We start from the raw sequence: 15840 nt of genomic DNA on the forward strand, positions 1-15840 counted from the left end.
TACTGTAATTCAGAGGTGAGAAAATACACTATGGTGTATGTAGTGAAGGATGTAGGTCTTGAAGAGAACATTAGTAGGCAAAAGAAAGGAAGCCACTCTGGGTACGAGCCCACCGAGGGAAAAGTCGTGCAAGTAGAAGTGATCTCTGTTTAGCTCTCTGCTTTAAGGCCCTTGAAACACTGTCTGGTATATAAAAATCACTTGATCGACATTTGCTGAATAAATGAATGGAAAGAACAAGGCTTATTTGTAAGGTAAACTGGCATGAAGTTAAGGATTTATGTGCAGGACCATTCAAAGATAAGGCTGGAAAGGTAAATAAGAGCCAGACTGCCAAGTGTGTTAAATGTCAACCGAAAAACCAGCAAAAACCATAAACTACAGAATAAAGGAACAAATGGCTACCTCCTAGGCTAACTTTTAACCACACCTGGCTTTACTGTCCTTATTTAGAACATGAAACAATGTCTACAGTCTCTCTAGTTTGTACATTCTGCAGTCTTCTTTCAATTGATGATAAATATATAAAAGTTACTGATAAGTGATATCATGAAAATACAAAAATATAATAGCACTTATTTTAGAAGATTCTCTGGTATTAATATGAGAAAGACCTAGATTATGGTAGGAGGAGAGATCTCAGGGGTGGATACTGGGAGGAAAGTCTTGGGAGGCAGGAAAAAACAGGTCTAGTTTGGATATGAAGTGATAAAGGTCAGAAATGGGATGACAGTTATAATCCAAGAAAAAGATAAATATCAGAGATTAAACAAGATATGATAGCTAACAAAATATAGGCAACTATGAAGATGAACCTAAGAATTCTAACCTACCTATGCGACAGCATGGTACTATCTGTTAACACAAAAAAGCACATCAGGAAGAGTGTAACTTCTGAGATAGTGCCATATGGACCTGCCAGGTAATCCAAGTGGAAATGTTCAGCAGGACAGCTAAAGTGGAATGAGAAGAGGCCATGACTCTCGAAGAGAGTTAAACAAGTAATCTACAAAGAATGACACTTGAAGTCATGTCAAGCAAGAACAGAACACTACTCTCAACTGTTCAGCCTTACTCTATGCTCCTAGAATTGCTCTCAGCGATTTCTCTTGGGTCATGTAGGTTAAAACAGACCCAAGATTTTAGAATTAATCACAGAATTCTGTTCCTTGACTACTGAAGCTGCAAAACTGTCTCTCTTGGCCAGCACAGAAATTTTAAAGTTCATATGGAAGAATAAATGATGTGGAAGACTATTTTGAAAAAGCATGACAGGGTCAGAGGCAGACGTCAGAGGACACTTGCTTTTCCAAGTATTAACGCTGTTACAGCACTGACCTCTAGACTGTGCTAGATAATAAAGAACATAAGTCCACCCAATTTCTAAGAAAATACTGATCAGCCATGTCTAGCCTCACAACATAAGAAATACCCAAGACCAAATCAGCAAAAATCCATGATCTCTTTTGTAAACTTTTTTTCAAGACGTTGTTTGAATGAACAATTATTTCAGATGTTTAAAAAATTTTTAAGCCCAGGACACCTGGGTGGCTCAGTTGTTAAGCATCTGCCTTAGGCCCAGGGCAGGATCCCAGGGTCCTGGGATGGAGCCCCATATCAGGCTCCCTCCTCCGCTGGGAGCCTGCTTCTTCCTCTCTCACTCCCCCTGCTTGTGTTCCCTCTCTCGCTGGCTGTCTCTCTGTCAAATAAATAAATAAAATCTTTAAAAAATAAAAAAAATTTAAGCCCGGGGGGGAAGGAGAAGGTTCAAACTTTGAATATGTACAAAGTTCCAGAAATACCAGAAGGTATTCCTGTCAACCAAGCAGCAAGTAGCTGAAAATTCTGTGACTCGTTGTTTTGTGGACTAAAAAGAGCCACAACTAACTATAACCCCTTGGGTTCTGTGTCATGACCATCCTATGTTTATGTTTTTAGTATTGGAAGTCAGAGCTCGATAGCTGCAGCAGTGTAGGCTGTCACAGCCCACCCTCTGTCCACAGGACCACCACAGTTACCTCTGCCCAAGAAGCCTCTTCCATTTAGAAGGGATAAAAATCCAACTCTACAAATTAATGTTAAAGGAAACTAGTAAACACACATCTGGCAAATTCTACTGAATTATAAGATATTTTCAAGATGAAAACAACCTGCTTTTACAAGTATTCCATAAGATAAACTGAAATATTGTTTAAAACTCTTACCGGCTTCTTTGGCAATGGAACAGGATAAGGTGGGGAACCAAGAACCATCTCAAAGAGTTTGTCTGAGTAAGGTATGGTTTTCTCTACACTTTCCCGGAAATGGGAATCCCATTTGGCATACAGGATAGTGCCACCGATACCTCCACCAACAAACAAAAGGCCAGCTCCAGCAATTTTGCCAGGGGACAACCTAAGTGAAAGAAACAGGAAACACATTTTTATTTCTTGGCTCTCCCATACCTACTTCTTAGACCAATTTAAGAGTCTCAGAGACCCCTAACCTCTACCCGTCTACTGCTGATTCAGATCACGGCAGCCAAGTTCATTACTACAGCTGCATATTACCTTTCCTTGATTTGTTTTAAAACATGTCTACAATAGAAAGTAACATTTACTTATGGATGACTACATTTTTTAAGTACAGTAATATCTAGAATAGGAAGAATGAAGTATCTACCCTGTAACAGTTAAAATTCAAGGTGTTAAAAAAAAATTCAAGATGTTCACAATCATGAGATTTCCTCTGAATCCAAAAAAGGAAATATCACTTTTAAAGCTCCTCTCCCCTTAATAAGACATTTCTATAAATAAACCCTTTACAAAAGAAAGACAATACAAAAATACAAATATCATGTAAAACAAATACTTTTAAAATTACAATATGCTGAGCTCTGGATATAAATCTATTAGTCACAGAATGGAAGACAGCACATGGGGGAGGGAGGCTGTCTACCTTGGATGCCATCCAACTACAAAAGAATCAAAAGGAGCGTCAAAACAAATTTTCACCTACAAATAAATAATGCTCCAAAATTACAGCAAAGCTCCAGTGTATGTATCCCTTAACAAAAAAGATTTTAAGCAACTATTCCCATATTCATGGGAACAGATACACACACATCTCTTTACATACAGTTAAAAGCTCCTTTACAAGGAGACACACCACATACCTAGAACCACCTGAAGTTGAGTATCTACGGCATGGTCGTAATGGACGGAGGACAAATTTCCCACAGAGACAACTCTAGAGAGGAAGGAGAAAACATCACAACCAATGGAGAAGGAATCTGGAAAGCTTTTAGGGTGGTAACTCAGATGTAGTATTTTTATTACACATGTCTTTGTTAAAAAATTATTTTATTTTCAGAAATCAATTTACCATGAAACATTCTTACAGACCCTTAACAACAGTACCCCAAGGCTCACGTAAGATTATTTTTAAGATTAAAAAAATGATTATCAGATTATGATCAATTAGCACTTTTAAGTGTTATATACACTACATTATTTCTTGGATACAACTGGAATTTGCCATATGCTTTCTTAATTGGCAAGAAAAATAAAATAGTATAAAATATCTGTTTTTACTTAGTAAGCTTAATTTAGACATCTGAAAAATCACCCATAGAGAACACTGCATTGTAGAATGTATATGAATCCACTCGGGAGAGATCCAATCTTAGTTTAACTTATCTAGAAAACCAAATTTCCCATCTGTAAGATAATTATGGGGCCAGACATTTCCTAGAGGCAGTCATTTAAATCTAAAGTTCATCTTAGGGGGCACCTGAGTGGCTCAGTCAGTTAAGTGGCTGCATTCAGCTCAGGACATGATCTCAGGGTCCTGGGATAAAATTTTTTTAAAAATGTAATAAAAGTTCATCTTGGTTTGCCTTAAAGTCAAAAAAAATTTTTTAAAGATTTTATTTATCTGAAAGAGAGAGAGAGAGCATGAGTAGGGGGGAGGAGGCAGAGGAAGAAGCAGACCCCTGCTGAGCAGAGAGCCTGATGCCAGGCTCTATCCTAGGGTCCTGAGATCATGACCTGAGCTGAAAGCAAGACACTTAACGAGTGAGCCACCCAGGCGCCACTAAAAGTCAAAAATTCTAAGAAAATTGTAACGTTATAAACGCTCAAGTAAATACTTCCAAGAAACTAGTCTATCTTTACTCAAAAGCAAATGATCAAACACTTTGAAATTTGTTTTAATCAAAGTAAAGCACATAAATGCAAATGTTTCTTAACAGTACGTGAATCCCTGAAATAAAACAAATGAACACCTATCAAAATACTATTGGGGAAGCTTTTGATAAATTTAAAATCATTCACAGCAATCAATCTGAAATTTCAAATTTATTGCCATCACTATCATGTTTCTTTATACCAAGTAGAAAATCAAACTGCAACAAGGCAAGGGGGAAAAAATGCATTCTCTGGGTTCCTTGATGAAACTGCATATAAGAATATGAGAAAAACACAATTGCCTTTTAGAAATATCTTAAATTCAGAGAAACTAGATCATATAATCAAAGGCCACATAAAATTACTCTAGAATTACAGTTGCAATTTATGCTCTAAGCCTAAAGGTAAACCTTAATATCTTAACACATTTAGGAAAAAAAGCATAAGACAACAACCTAGATGTTTTAGGAAAAAAAGCATTAAGACAACAAGCTAGATGTTGGGGAAAAAAGCATAAGACAACAAGCTAGATGTTTTACAGTATGTAAAGAAGCTATAGTTGGTATTTTAAAAGCATTGTGATTACTATCTTACGTGCTGAATTCTCAACATCTCTCAACTGCATTTAACAGAAAAGCACGTTTTCCTACTGTTCTGTGAAGAGGGTTATATGACATTTTAAACAGAACTGCATCATTTTATATGTCAACAACTCCATTTTGTTGATTTAGAAAAGAAGTATTAGGAAACCATTAAAGTTGTATTTAAGATTCTATACTTTCAAAGGTACAAAGTATTCAAGTCAAAAATTAAGACACTGTTCACGGTGGATAATCAGCTAACTGGAATATCAAGCAGCAAACCTAACAGTGGAAAACTGAGTCTGGGAAGTACAAAACCAAATTAACGCTAGAACTCAAGAATACCTTATTTTATGTCAGTATTTATTTTTTAACCTGTTTTTTTTCCCCATCTTCTGCTTTCTCTTATCTTCACCCTCTTCCCTCTCTTGACAGAATATATCTGATGTGACCATAAGTTTATAGTTCCCAGTATTAAGAAAATTAAAACATAAAATTTAAAAATCAAAATTCAAAAGATTTAGTTGCATATAGTGGTCTCCCTCACAACTTTGTCCCCCAACCACTCAGATCCCCTCTCCATAAGCAACTAATGCTATATCAGTTTCTTGTATATCCAGAGATATTTTGTGAGAGAATTCCCAAAACACCCCCTTAACACAAATACCATAATATACACCCAGTTCTGAACTGAAGTCCCTTCAACAATATGTATTTGTGATCCTTCTATATCAGTAAGTGAACTCTTCCTAGTGGGTTTTACGGAGATTCATTATTCCACTGTATGGATGTTATTTCACGTACTTAACCAGCCCCCTTTTGATGGACAGTGAGGTTTAGTCTACATTTTTGTTATAATAAATAATGCTGCCTGGGAAATATACATCATTTTGGATCAATTCTTAAAGTAAAATTTGCAATGTTGATAAATATTGCCAAAGTAGCCAAAATGTCTTCTAGTAATATGAGAGTATGTTCTCTCACAGCCTGCCGAACAAACACATTTAGTACAGCTTTCATCACAATTTCCTTTATTATGACTGAATATCTTTTCATGTATTTACGATGCTATTTCCTTTTGTATGAATGACCAGAGCATATCCTTTGACCACTTTTATTATCTTTTTATTTTTATTATTGCTGTTCACATGAACTTTTTTCCTAAAATAAAATAAAAGTATGCCTAGGTGGCTCAGTTGGTTAAGCGTCTGCCTTTAGCTCAGGTCCTGATCCCAGGGTCCTGGGATGGAGTCCCACATCCCACATCGGGCTCCATGCTCAGCAGGGAGCCTGCTTCTCCCTCTGCCTGCCGCTGCCCCTGGTTGTGCCCCACCTCCATAATTAATAAAATAAAACTGTTTAGTGAATGCCCTGAAACAAATAATACATTATATGTTAATAATAATTAAAAAAAAGAATAAAAATAAAAGCCAAATTCCACTGGGGGGAGGAAACTGTTTAGTTAATGTTTCCCTACACCCAGTTTCACTTTTTTTTGAGTATAGGTGACACACAATGTTACATTAGTTTCACGTATACCTAGCAATTCAAAAACTCTGTCATGCTATGCTCACTCCAAGTGAAACTACAATCTGTCACCATACAACATTATTACAATATCAATGACTATATTCCCTATACTGTACCTTTTCTTCCTGTGACTTAATCATTCCATAACTGGAAGCCTGTACCACCTCCCACTCCCCTTCACCCATTTTGCCCTTCCCTTCCCTCCTCCCTTTAGTTCATTGTCTGTATTACAGGTCTGACTCTACTGTTTATTCATTTGTTTTTTAGATTCCACACACAAGTGAAATCATATGGTATTTGTCTTTCTCTGTTTTGACCACTTTTAATTAAGACTGATCTTCATATTCTTTTCTCTTTATATACAAAGAGAAATTAGCCATGTGTCTGCTAATCGCAAATGTTTTCATTCAGTTTGTGATCTGCTTTTTATCTTTGTTCATGCAAAAAATTACTTTTATGTAGTCAAAACTGTCAAACTTATATGGCTTCTGGGTTTTCTCAAATTCTTAGAAAGCCACCCTCAGATTATAAGATAATTCTTCCATGTTTCTTCTACTATTATAGTTTCATTTTTTTAAGATATAAATCTTTGAAATTAGTGTAAGGTACAGATTCAACTTTATTTTTTTCCAAAATCTATTCAGTTATCTCTAAATCACAGACTGAACAATTTTTTCCAATGACTTGAAATGCCACCTTTAAAATACACCAAATGTCTCAATGCATTTAGATTTCCTACTTTGTTCCACTGATCTACACTAATACTACAATGTTTTAACCACTGCATCTTAGAATTAGCTTTTAATCTGGTAGAGCTTGTCCTCTCTTTGAGTACTATTATTTTTCAAAATTTTTCTGGTTATTCCTTTTTTTTCCCCACTGAAAGCTAAGCTAGCAAAATGTTTTCAATTAAACAACACACCATCAATTATAAGATGCACTCTGGGGGCACCTGGGTGGCTCAGTCAGTTAAGCATCTGCCTTAGGCTAGGGTCATGATCTCAGAGTCCTGTGATATAGCCCCGAGTCAGGCTCCCTGCTCAATGGGGAGTCTGCTTCTTCCTTTCCCTCTGCCCTTCTCCCACCCCCCTCATGCTCAATCTTGTGCTCCCTCAAATAAATAAAATCTAAAAAAAAAAAAAAAGATGAACCCTGATTTAAGAAGTGATAAAATGTGGAAAAAAAATCAAAGTATCTTTCATGGCCCAAAACTGAGAGCAGTAAAGTTTCCCACTTCTGTATGAGAAAAAAGTAGAAATGAGGATTGTATCATGACTCAAATTTATAGGATTTTTATTTAAACCAGTGGCTCTTGATTTTTAAAAATTTAAGTATCCTATTCATTAGCCTACTCTCATATTCCACGTAGCATTTAATACCCTAAGTAGTTTTAAAAGTCAGAAAATTTATGGATTTTTATGGTTTTATCACCCAAGTATGAGTCCCTAGACACCATACTGTAGTTTTACCTAAAAAAAAAAAAAAAAGATATCTTCTAAGTCTCTTTTATTCTATAGGTTTTCCCTCTAATAATTAATTTGTTGAAGAACCTAGGTTGCTAGGTTGCTTGGCCTGTAGAATTTTCCACAGACTGGATTTTGTCCAAGGAATATAACACAATCCTGCCTTCTGTATTTCCTGCAAACCAGAGGTAGATCCAGACACCTGCTCAAACTCAGGTTTATTCTCTCTGGCGAAACTTTAGGTGGTGTTGTGTTCTCTCATTAGAAGGCACACGATTTCTGGTTGCCTCTCTTTTTATGATGTTATCAATAGCACTGATGTACAATGTCTAGACCCATTAATTTATTGGAAGTTGTAGAAGGTGGTAATTCTATTATTTTTCATTTATTACTTGACATATCTTAGAAAGAGATGTTTCCCCTCACCTACAATTTGGTTACCCAAAGTACAGTTCATACAGGAAAAGCAGGATAAATGCTTCTTTTTATCCTTTTATCCACTTATCCTCTGATAATAGCCTATTGTGGATTTTTTCATTTATTAATTGTGACAAATTGTATTTTCTAAAAACTGTTACGTTTCCTATCCCACCTGGTTTTCCAGAACCTTGCCATTTTCCACAGAACCTTGCAACTTCATGAGACCTCAAGAACCTCCTAACAGAGTCCAGAAATCCTGAGACCCAAGAGATGTTTATGTTACTTATATAATAAATGTTTTCATTTATATAATTTTTACCTATACAATAAATGTTATTTATTACTATAAGATAATAAGTAATGATGCTGTTATGTAATACCAAAAAGTTGGGGTGATCTGTTAAATAGCTATAACCAAACAGATATTTTTATCTAGAAGTAAGGGGTTGCTGCAATAAAACATAAAGCACATGGGGTGGAAGGTTAAAGTTGGAAGGGCTTCGCAGAAGCCTTATGGCCTCCACAGACAGTTTTGGTAAGGGCTTAAGAAAAGTGAGAAAAATGTTTTTGGAAACCTGGAGGAAAAAAGGGATCCTTGTTAGGTAGTGTCAAAAGTCTGTCAAAACCACCACCTGTGGTAAGTCATGGCAAATAGAAAATCAGAAGCTGTACCTAATGAACTGATGGATTTAGCTAAGAGAGAGCTCCAAGCAGAAGGCGCAGAAGTGCCAACTAGTTTCTTTGAGCAGAGTATAATGGTAAAAATGAGCTTCAAAACAAACAAACCAAAAGACCTGTCTAGTTTTCAAGCACAATTTAAAAGAAATATTAAGGAGCCAGGACTTTATAGGCTAAAAAATAAAACTTTTTCTCATTCTCAACCTCTCCAGTTGGCAAAAACCCTTTAAGACCTCAAAGTTCTGAGGTGCTCCTCACAGAATCTTTTCACACAGAGAAAAGGCCCCTTGGGGATCCTAAGGGTGCACTTCCCATAGTCTTTTTGTTAAACAGGGCTACTGAGAATCTTAAGGGTTTTACTTTATAGCAGCCTCACAGGGAGTAAAAACAGTAAAAGGCTTACCTTGATATTCATAGGTGTGGCTTTTTTTTTGTCTAATGAAGAAAACCCCAATAAAATCCACAGGAAACCCAAGTTAAGATAACTATATTTTTTTAAAAAGGAAGGGTAATTCAAGGGATGAAACCAAGAGCCCAGAGTAGAACCAAGAGTTATGAAGAATCATTACCAACCAGTACAAATTAAGAAATTAGCAACATGTACCCAACGAGATTTTACATGTTATGAACAGTGACTGCTATGTGCTATCTTGTTTCCTGCCTTTTAGAATGGGAGTGCCTAGAATGCCTGTCACACTGTATTGTATGATGGGTACATGTGGAGAGATAACTTGTCTCTTTAGTTCACAGGTGATTAATCAAGACTAAAAGGAAATGTGCTTATGGAGCCGTACCCCAAGGACCACATATGCATCCAAGACATCCTATCTGCAAAGACACCACATGCAGGTGTTCTAGCCAACAGTCCCCGCTGAGGTGTCAGCTGCAGCCAGTATCAACTGCCAGACATGAAAGTGAGGTGACTCTATCCCTAGCCACTGTCTGACTACAGCCTCATGAGGGACACTGAGCAAAAACTGCCCACCTGAGCCCAGGCAAACCCCAAACCTGAACAAGGCAGCAATAAGTTATTATTCTACCCCAAGCTCAAGGTGGCTTATGGAGCGATAGCTAACCGAAACAGTACCGTCATGAACTCATGAATTTAAACACTTTTGAAAAAAATTGTCCCATCTTTGGCCAACAGACTCCACTTCAAATTTAAAATGTCTCATTTTATGTTATTTTAATTTTACATATATATATAAAAAATATAAATAATATACATACATATATAGATATATAAACATCTAACTTTGTCTCTATATTTCAGGCCATCTGCAAATACCTGGTGTCAAGTTTTTTTTCCCCTATCTGTAGTAAAATTCACTTTATAAAAATCAACCATTTTTATATATATATACATATATATATATATATTTTTTTTAAGACTTTATTTGACAGAGAAAGAGAGAGAGAACAAGCAGGAGGAGCGGCAGGCAGAGGGAGAAGGAGAAGCAGGATCCCCACTGAGCAGGGAGCCCGATGTGGGGCTCCATGTGGGGCTTCATGTGGGGCTCCATCCTAGGACACCATGATCATAACCTGAGCCAAAGGCAGACGCTTAACCGACTGAGCCACACAGACGCTCCAAATTCAACCATTTTAAAGTGTACAATTCAGTGACATTAGTACATCCACAGCGCTGTACAACAACTATCACCACTATTTAGTTCTAAAACATCTGCATCACTCCAAAAGGAAATTCCTGTACCACTGACCTCTCCCCTGCCCCTGTAAACACCATCTACTTTCTGGCTCTACGGATATTTGGTACAAATGGAATCATACGATATGTGGCCTTTTGAGCCTGGCTTCTTTCACTTGGTATAATGTTTTCAAGATTCAGCCACGTTGTAGCATGCATCATATATGTATCATGTATTTTCCTCTAGAGGCTGACAGGAATATTTCATCTATGGATATACCATATTTTGTTTATCCAGACATCAGGTGATGGACATGTGGGTTGTCTCCATCTTTTGGCTACTGTAACCAGTGCTATATTCCTCTGCAAGTTTCTGTTCCAACACCTGTTTTCAATTTGGGGGGAGTGGAACTGCAGGGTCATATGGTAATTCTATGTTTAACTCTGCACCATTTTACATTCCCACCAGCAATGTATGAGGGTACCATTTTCTTCACATCCTCACTAACACCTGTTATTTTCTGTTTTTATTATAGGCTTCCTAGTGAGTATAAAGTGGCTATTTCATTGTGGTTCTGATTTGCATTTCCCTAATGCCAATGGATGTTTATTATCTTTTCATGTGTTTTTGATCATTTATATTTCTTCTTTGGGTAAATGTCTATTCAAGTGCTTTGCCCATGTTTTATTAGGGCTGTCTTTTTTGTTGTTGAGCTGCAGGAGTTCTTTACATATTCTGATGCTAGATCCTTATCAGGTATATAGTTTGAAAATATCTTCTCCCATTCTTTTCACTCACTTCAGTGACCTCTGATCAACAAAAATTCTAAAATTTTGATGAAACCCAATTTATCTTTTCTTGTAGAGTCCTAAGAGACCACTTCCAAATCTAAGTAGGCGTCTAGAGCTCTCTTTCTTAAACACCAAGCTAATCTCTTTATTTATATAAACGAAATATCCTACTTTAACACACATCTTAGTTCTGGAATTCCTTTTCATTAATAATAACCTTTCATGTAGAAAAAAACTATACTGTTTCAAAACAATCTGCCTTGACATATAACCTTGTAACAAATGTTGTAAGGTTAGCAGTACTGTTTCTAACCTATAGAAACATGGTTTTTAAAAACAAAAACAGAGGGGTGCCTGGGTGGCTCAGTCAGTTAAGCATCTGCCTTCAGCTCAGGTCATGATCCTGGGGTCCTCGGATCTGGCCCCATGACAGTCTCCCTACAGGGCAGGGAGTGTGCTTGTCCCTCTCCCTATGCCTCTGCCCCTCTCCCCGCTTGTGCTCTTGCTCACACTCTCTCACTCGCAAATGAAATCTTTTAAAAAAATAAATTAGGGGCGCCTGGGTGGCACAGCGGTTAAGCATCTGCCTTTGGCTCAGGGCGTGATCCCGGTGTTATGGGATCGAGCCCCACATCAGGCTCCTCCGCTATGAGCCTGCTTCTTCCTCTCCCACTCCCCCTGCTTGTGTTCCCTCTCTCGCTGGCTGTCTCTAACTCTGTCGAATAAATAAATAAAATCTTTAAAAAACAAATTAATTAATTAATTAATTAAATTAAAATAAAAACAAAAAAGATAAAACCTACAATTCCCACATTAAGTTCTTGCACAAACCATCTATTCCTTAGCTCCAAACTAAGGTAAACATACAAAAAGAAACCAAATTCTAGCATTAGAATTAGAACCTAGAAACAAGAGACTATGATAAATTATCCCCTCACATGAACCCCATCTGGAGGTTCCAGGTTTCCCCTATAGATTTTGCCAGTTGCTATAACTGACAATGTTTTAGTGGGTTTTGTCCTAAGGACTCCTCCCAAACAAAAGACACCCAAAGGTAATGCCCAGTTCTAATCTGAAATGCAGGTTAGTATATGACAACTTAACTTTTTCCACAGCTAACTTAAAATATTTTATAAGAATAATGAAATAAGGGCCACCTGGGTGGCTCAGTTGGTTAAGCGTCTGCCTTCGGCTCAGGTCATAATCTCAGGGTCCTGGGATCAAGTCCCACATCAGGCTCCATGCTTAGTGGGGCGTCTGCCCATCCTCTCCCTCTGTCCCTCCCTGCTGCTTGTGTGTGTGTGTGTGTATGCGTGCACGCGCACACATGTGTGTTCTCTCTCAAATAAATAAAATCTTTAAAAAAGAATCATGAACTAAGGTTAAAAATATATCACACAAAAAAATCCAGAATCCAAGAAGTTTGGGACTGAAGCAGTATTAGTATAGACACATTCTGTATCTTAGAAAAAGTACCCTTCAGTTACAACAAGGAAATGGCAGATATTAAATATAGCAAAAGAAGGAACTTAATACTTCTTTAGTTTTCCCTGCATATACGTGTGAATATATATTACTCATATATTCCCACTCGCATGTCTTTAAGTTATGATGGAAATTTATTCCAAAATGGTTTGAAAGCCACTGGCCTACAGAAACAAAAATAAGGAATAATAAAAAAAATGATTCTAGCATGGGAAAAGCAAAGAGCAAGCTGCATGACATACTAAAGCACTTTCTACCATGTATGCTTGGCAGACATTACTGAATAACATACTGCTTTACAATCCTAATGGAAAAAAAAAAAAAGAATTGCAGAGGATGACAACTAAAAATGTCCATGCACAAATTCAAACCTAAACTAGCCCTGCTATCAAACTTTGGCCATAAACAAACTGGCCTTGTCAACCCTCAGGAACAATGCTTCTTTCTCTTGTTTTTAAGTGATAAACAGTTAAGATTCTGCATATGCAGGTGACCACTACCAAATCTATAGCTTAGAAGAGGGCTGGGCTGAAAGCTCAGGCCCTCCAAACCCAATGCCCAACTCAAAAAAGGTTGGACCTGGTAATGCAGGCAGTACTGGGACTACGAAGACAAATGGTGTTAAGTGTGGGAAATAAACTGAGGAAGAATTTGAGTTCTGAAGCACATTTCTGGAAAGAACGAGGACAAAAAAGAGAACATTTCTGTTGAACACCTATACATAAGGAATTTAAGGATGATGAGTCCAGACAAAGAATTAGGCAGATGCCATTTGTGATGGTTAATTCTATGGCAACTTGGAGGGTGTTTCTGGAGGAGATTAACATTTGAATCAGTGAACAGTGAATAAAGCAGATTGCTTTCAACGATGTGGGTGATCCTCATTCGCTCAGTTGAAGGCCTGACTAGAACAAAAAGATGAGCCTCCTCAAACAGGGGAGAATTCAGCAGACTGTTTTCATTCTGCAAATGCACATCAGCTCTCCAGGTAGGTCATCAGCCTTCAAACTAAAACCACACCACAGGCCCGCCTGAGTCTCTGCATATCAAGCCCCACAGCTCCACTGCAGACACTGGACTTGATAGCTTCCACAACTGCATAAGCCAATTCATATAATTAATCCTTTTATCTATTACATACTCTATTGGTTCTGTTACTCTGGAGAACCCTAACATACCATCAGAGGTTCTAAAACCTTTAGGGCTTGGGGCACCTGAGTGGCTCAATAGGTAAGCATCCTACTCGTCATTTCAGTTCAGGTCATGATCTCAGGGTTGTGAGATCGGGCTCCTGCTGGGCAGGAGCCTGCTTAAGATTCTCTCTCTCTCTCTCTCTCTCTCCCTCTACCCTCCCTTTCCCTTCCTCCCTCTCTCTCTGCCTCCCTCTCTAAAAAAATAAAATAAAATAAAACAAAATAAAACCTATGGGACCATAAGGGAGATCACATCCACTTATGGAGATCAAGAAAAATTAACAGAAAATCGTTTTTTAATTCAAACACATCACAAATATTTACTGAGCATCTATTAGGAGTCAGTTACTAAGATCAATACTAGAAATAGAGCAATAAAAAATATGGACACAGTCCCTTTGTGGAGCTTACATTTTAATGTGTGGCAAACCGACAACAAATATACATTATGTCAGGTAGTGGTGAGAGCTACAAAGTAAAAGTAGGGTAAGGGTAAGTCCAGAGTGATGCAAGAAGAGGAGACTGGTCAAAGATCTATGTTACATAGGGGAGGCCTCTCTGAAGGGAAGGAGATATTTGAGAAAATATTAGAATGAAGTAAGTGAGCTAAGCAAAGATGTGTGGGAAGACTTCAGGGCAAAAGAAACAGCAAATGAAAAGGCAATGAGATTAAAATAAAATAAAATAGAAAGACAAGGCAATGAGGTATGTGCTAGAGATACCAAAACAGAATGAGGCAGAGTAGAAAAATGAAACAGGCTAAGAGCACACCATGAAGGTCCTGGTGGGTGTGGTAAAGAGTTTGTATTTTATTCTCAATGTGATGGGATGCAAATGAAGAGCATAACGCAATCTGTATGCTTTTAGAAAAGACTTTATTAACTACTATATAAAGAGCTGACTCTAAAAGGGCAATAGTAAAAGCAGGAAAACATTAAAGAAGATGAAGTTTGATGGAATGGAAAAATTTTGACAAATAGAATATTCTGGATAAAGTTGACAAAATCAAACAAGGAAAAGAAAATTTGAGTACAAAGCTCAAAAGAAGCTAAAGAGTCATCTGCTTAGGGATTAAAGTTCTGAGAACTGATATAATCCCAAGTAATAGTATATAAAAAGATGGGACAATAATGAGGGATCACTATACATCTATAAGAATTGCCAAAGTCCCTAACACTGACAACACCAAATGATGATGAGGATGTGGAACAACAAGAACTCCGATTCATCACTGCTGAGAATGCAAAATGGTAGCCACTTTGAAAGACAGTTTGGAAGTTTCTCACAAAACTGAACAGCACAGCAATCATGCACCTTGGTATTTACCCAAAAGAGCTGAAAACTTATGTCCACACAAAAGCCTGCACATGAATGTTTAGAACAGCTTTATTCATAATTGCTACAACTTGGAAGCAACCAAGATATGCCTCTGTAGGTGAATGAATAAACTGTGGTACATCCAATGGAATATTATTCAATGCTTAAAAAAAATAATAAAAATAAAAAAATAAACGAGCTATCAAGCCATAAAGAGACACGGAAGAAAATGCACATTACTAAGTGAAAGCAGCCAACGTGAACAGGCTACATACTGTTAAGATTCCATCTAAATGATGTTTTGGAAAGGCGAAACTACGGAGATAATAAAAAGATCAGTGGTTGCAAGGAGGTGAGGAAAGAAAGAGACAAGTAGAGAACAGAGGATTTTTTAAGGCAGTGAAAATATTAGGATACCATAATGACTGAAATATGTCATTGTACATTTGTCCAAACCCAGACAATGTACAACACCAAAAGTGAACCCCAATGTAAGCTATGGGCTTTGGGTGACTATGATATGCCCATTTAAGTTCACCATTGTAATAAATGTACCACTCTGGTGGG

At 37.4% G+C, this 15840-nt stretch overlaps 1 protein-coding gene across 4 annotated transcripts in view; it reads right to left on the reverse strand.

The window, feature by feature from the left end:
• Window positions 1-15840, reverse strand: part of IMMT (inner membrane mitochondrial protein) — a 41039-nt gene that overhangs the window by 22675 nt on the left and 2524 nt on the right. For all 4 annotated transcript variants that reach the window (XM_034659479.1, XM_011236481.3, XM_019809339.2 and 1 more), the window contains exons 2-3: window positions 3155-3228; window positions 2205-2394 (exon numbers count right to left, since the gene is read on the reverse strand). In XM_034659479.1, coding sequence (XP_034515370.1) covers window positions 2205-2394; window positions 3155-3228 — 264 coding nt within the window. The remainder of the gene's footprint in view (window positions 1-2204; window positions 2395-3154; window positions 3229-15840) is intronic.

This window comes from Ailuropoda melanoleuca, chromosome 4, assembly GCF_002007445.2.
Source record: "Ailuropoda melanoleuca isolate Jingjing chromosome 4, ASM200744v2, whole genome shotgun sequence".
NCBI classification, from domain to species: Eukaryota; Metazoa; Chordata; class Mammalia; order Carnivora; family Ursidae; genus Ailuropoda; species Ailuropoda melanoleuca.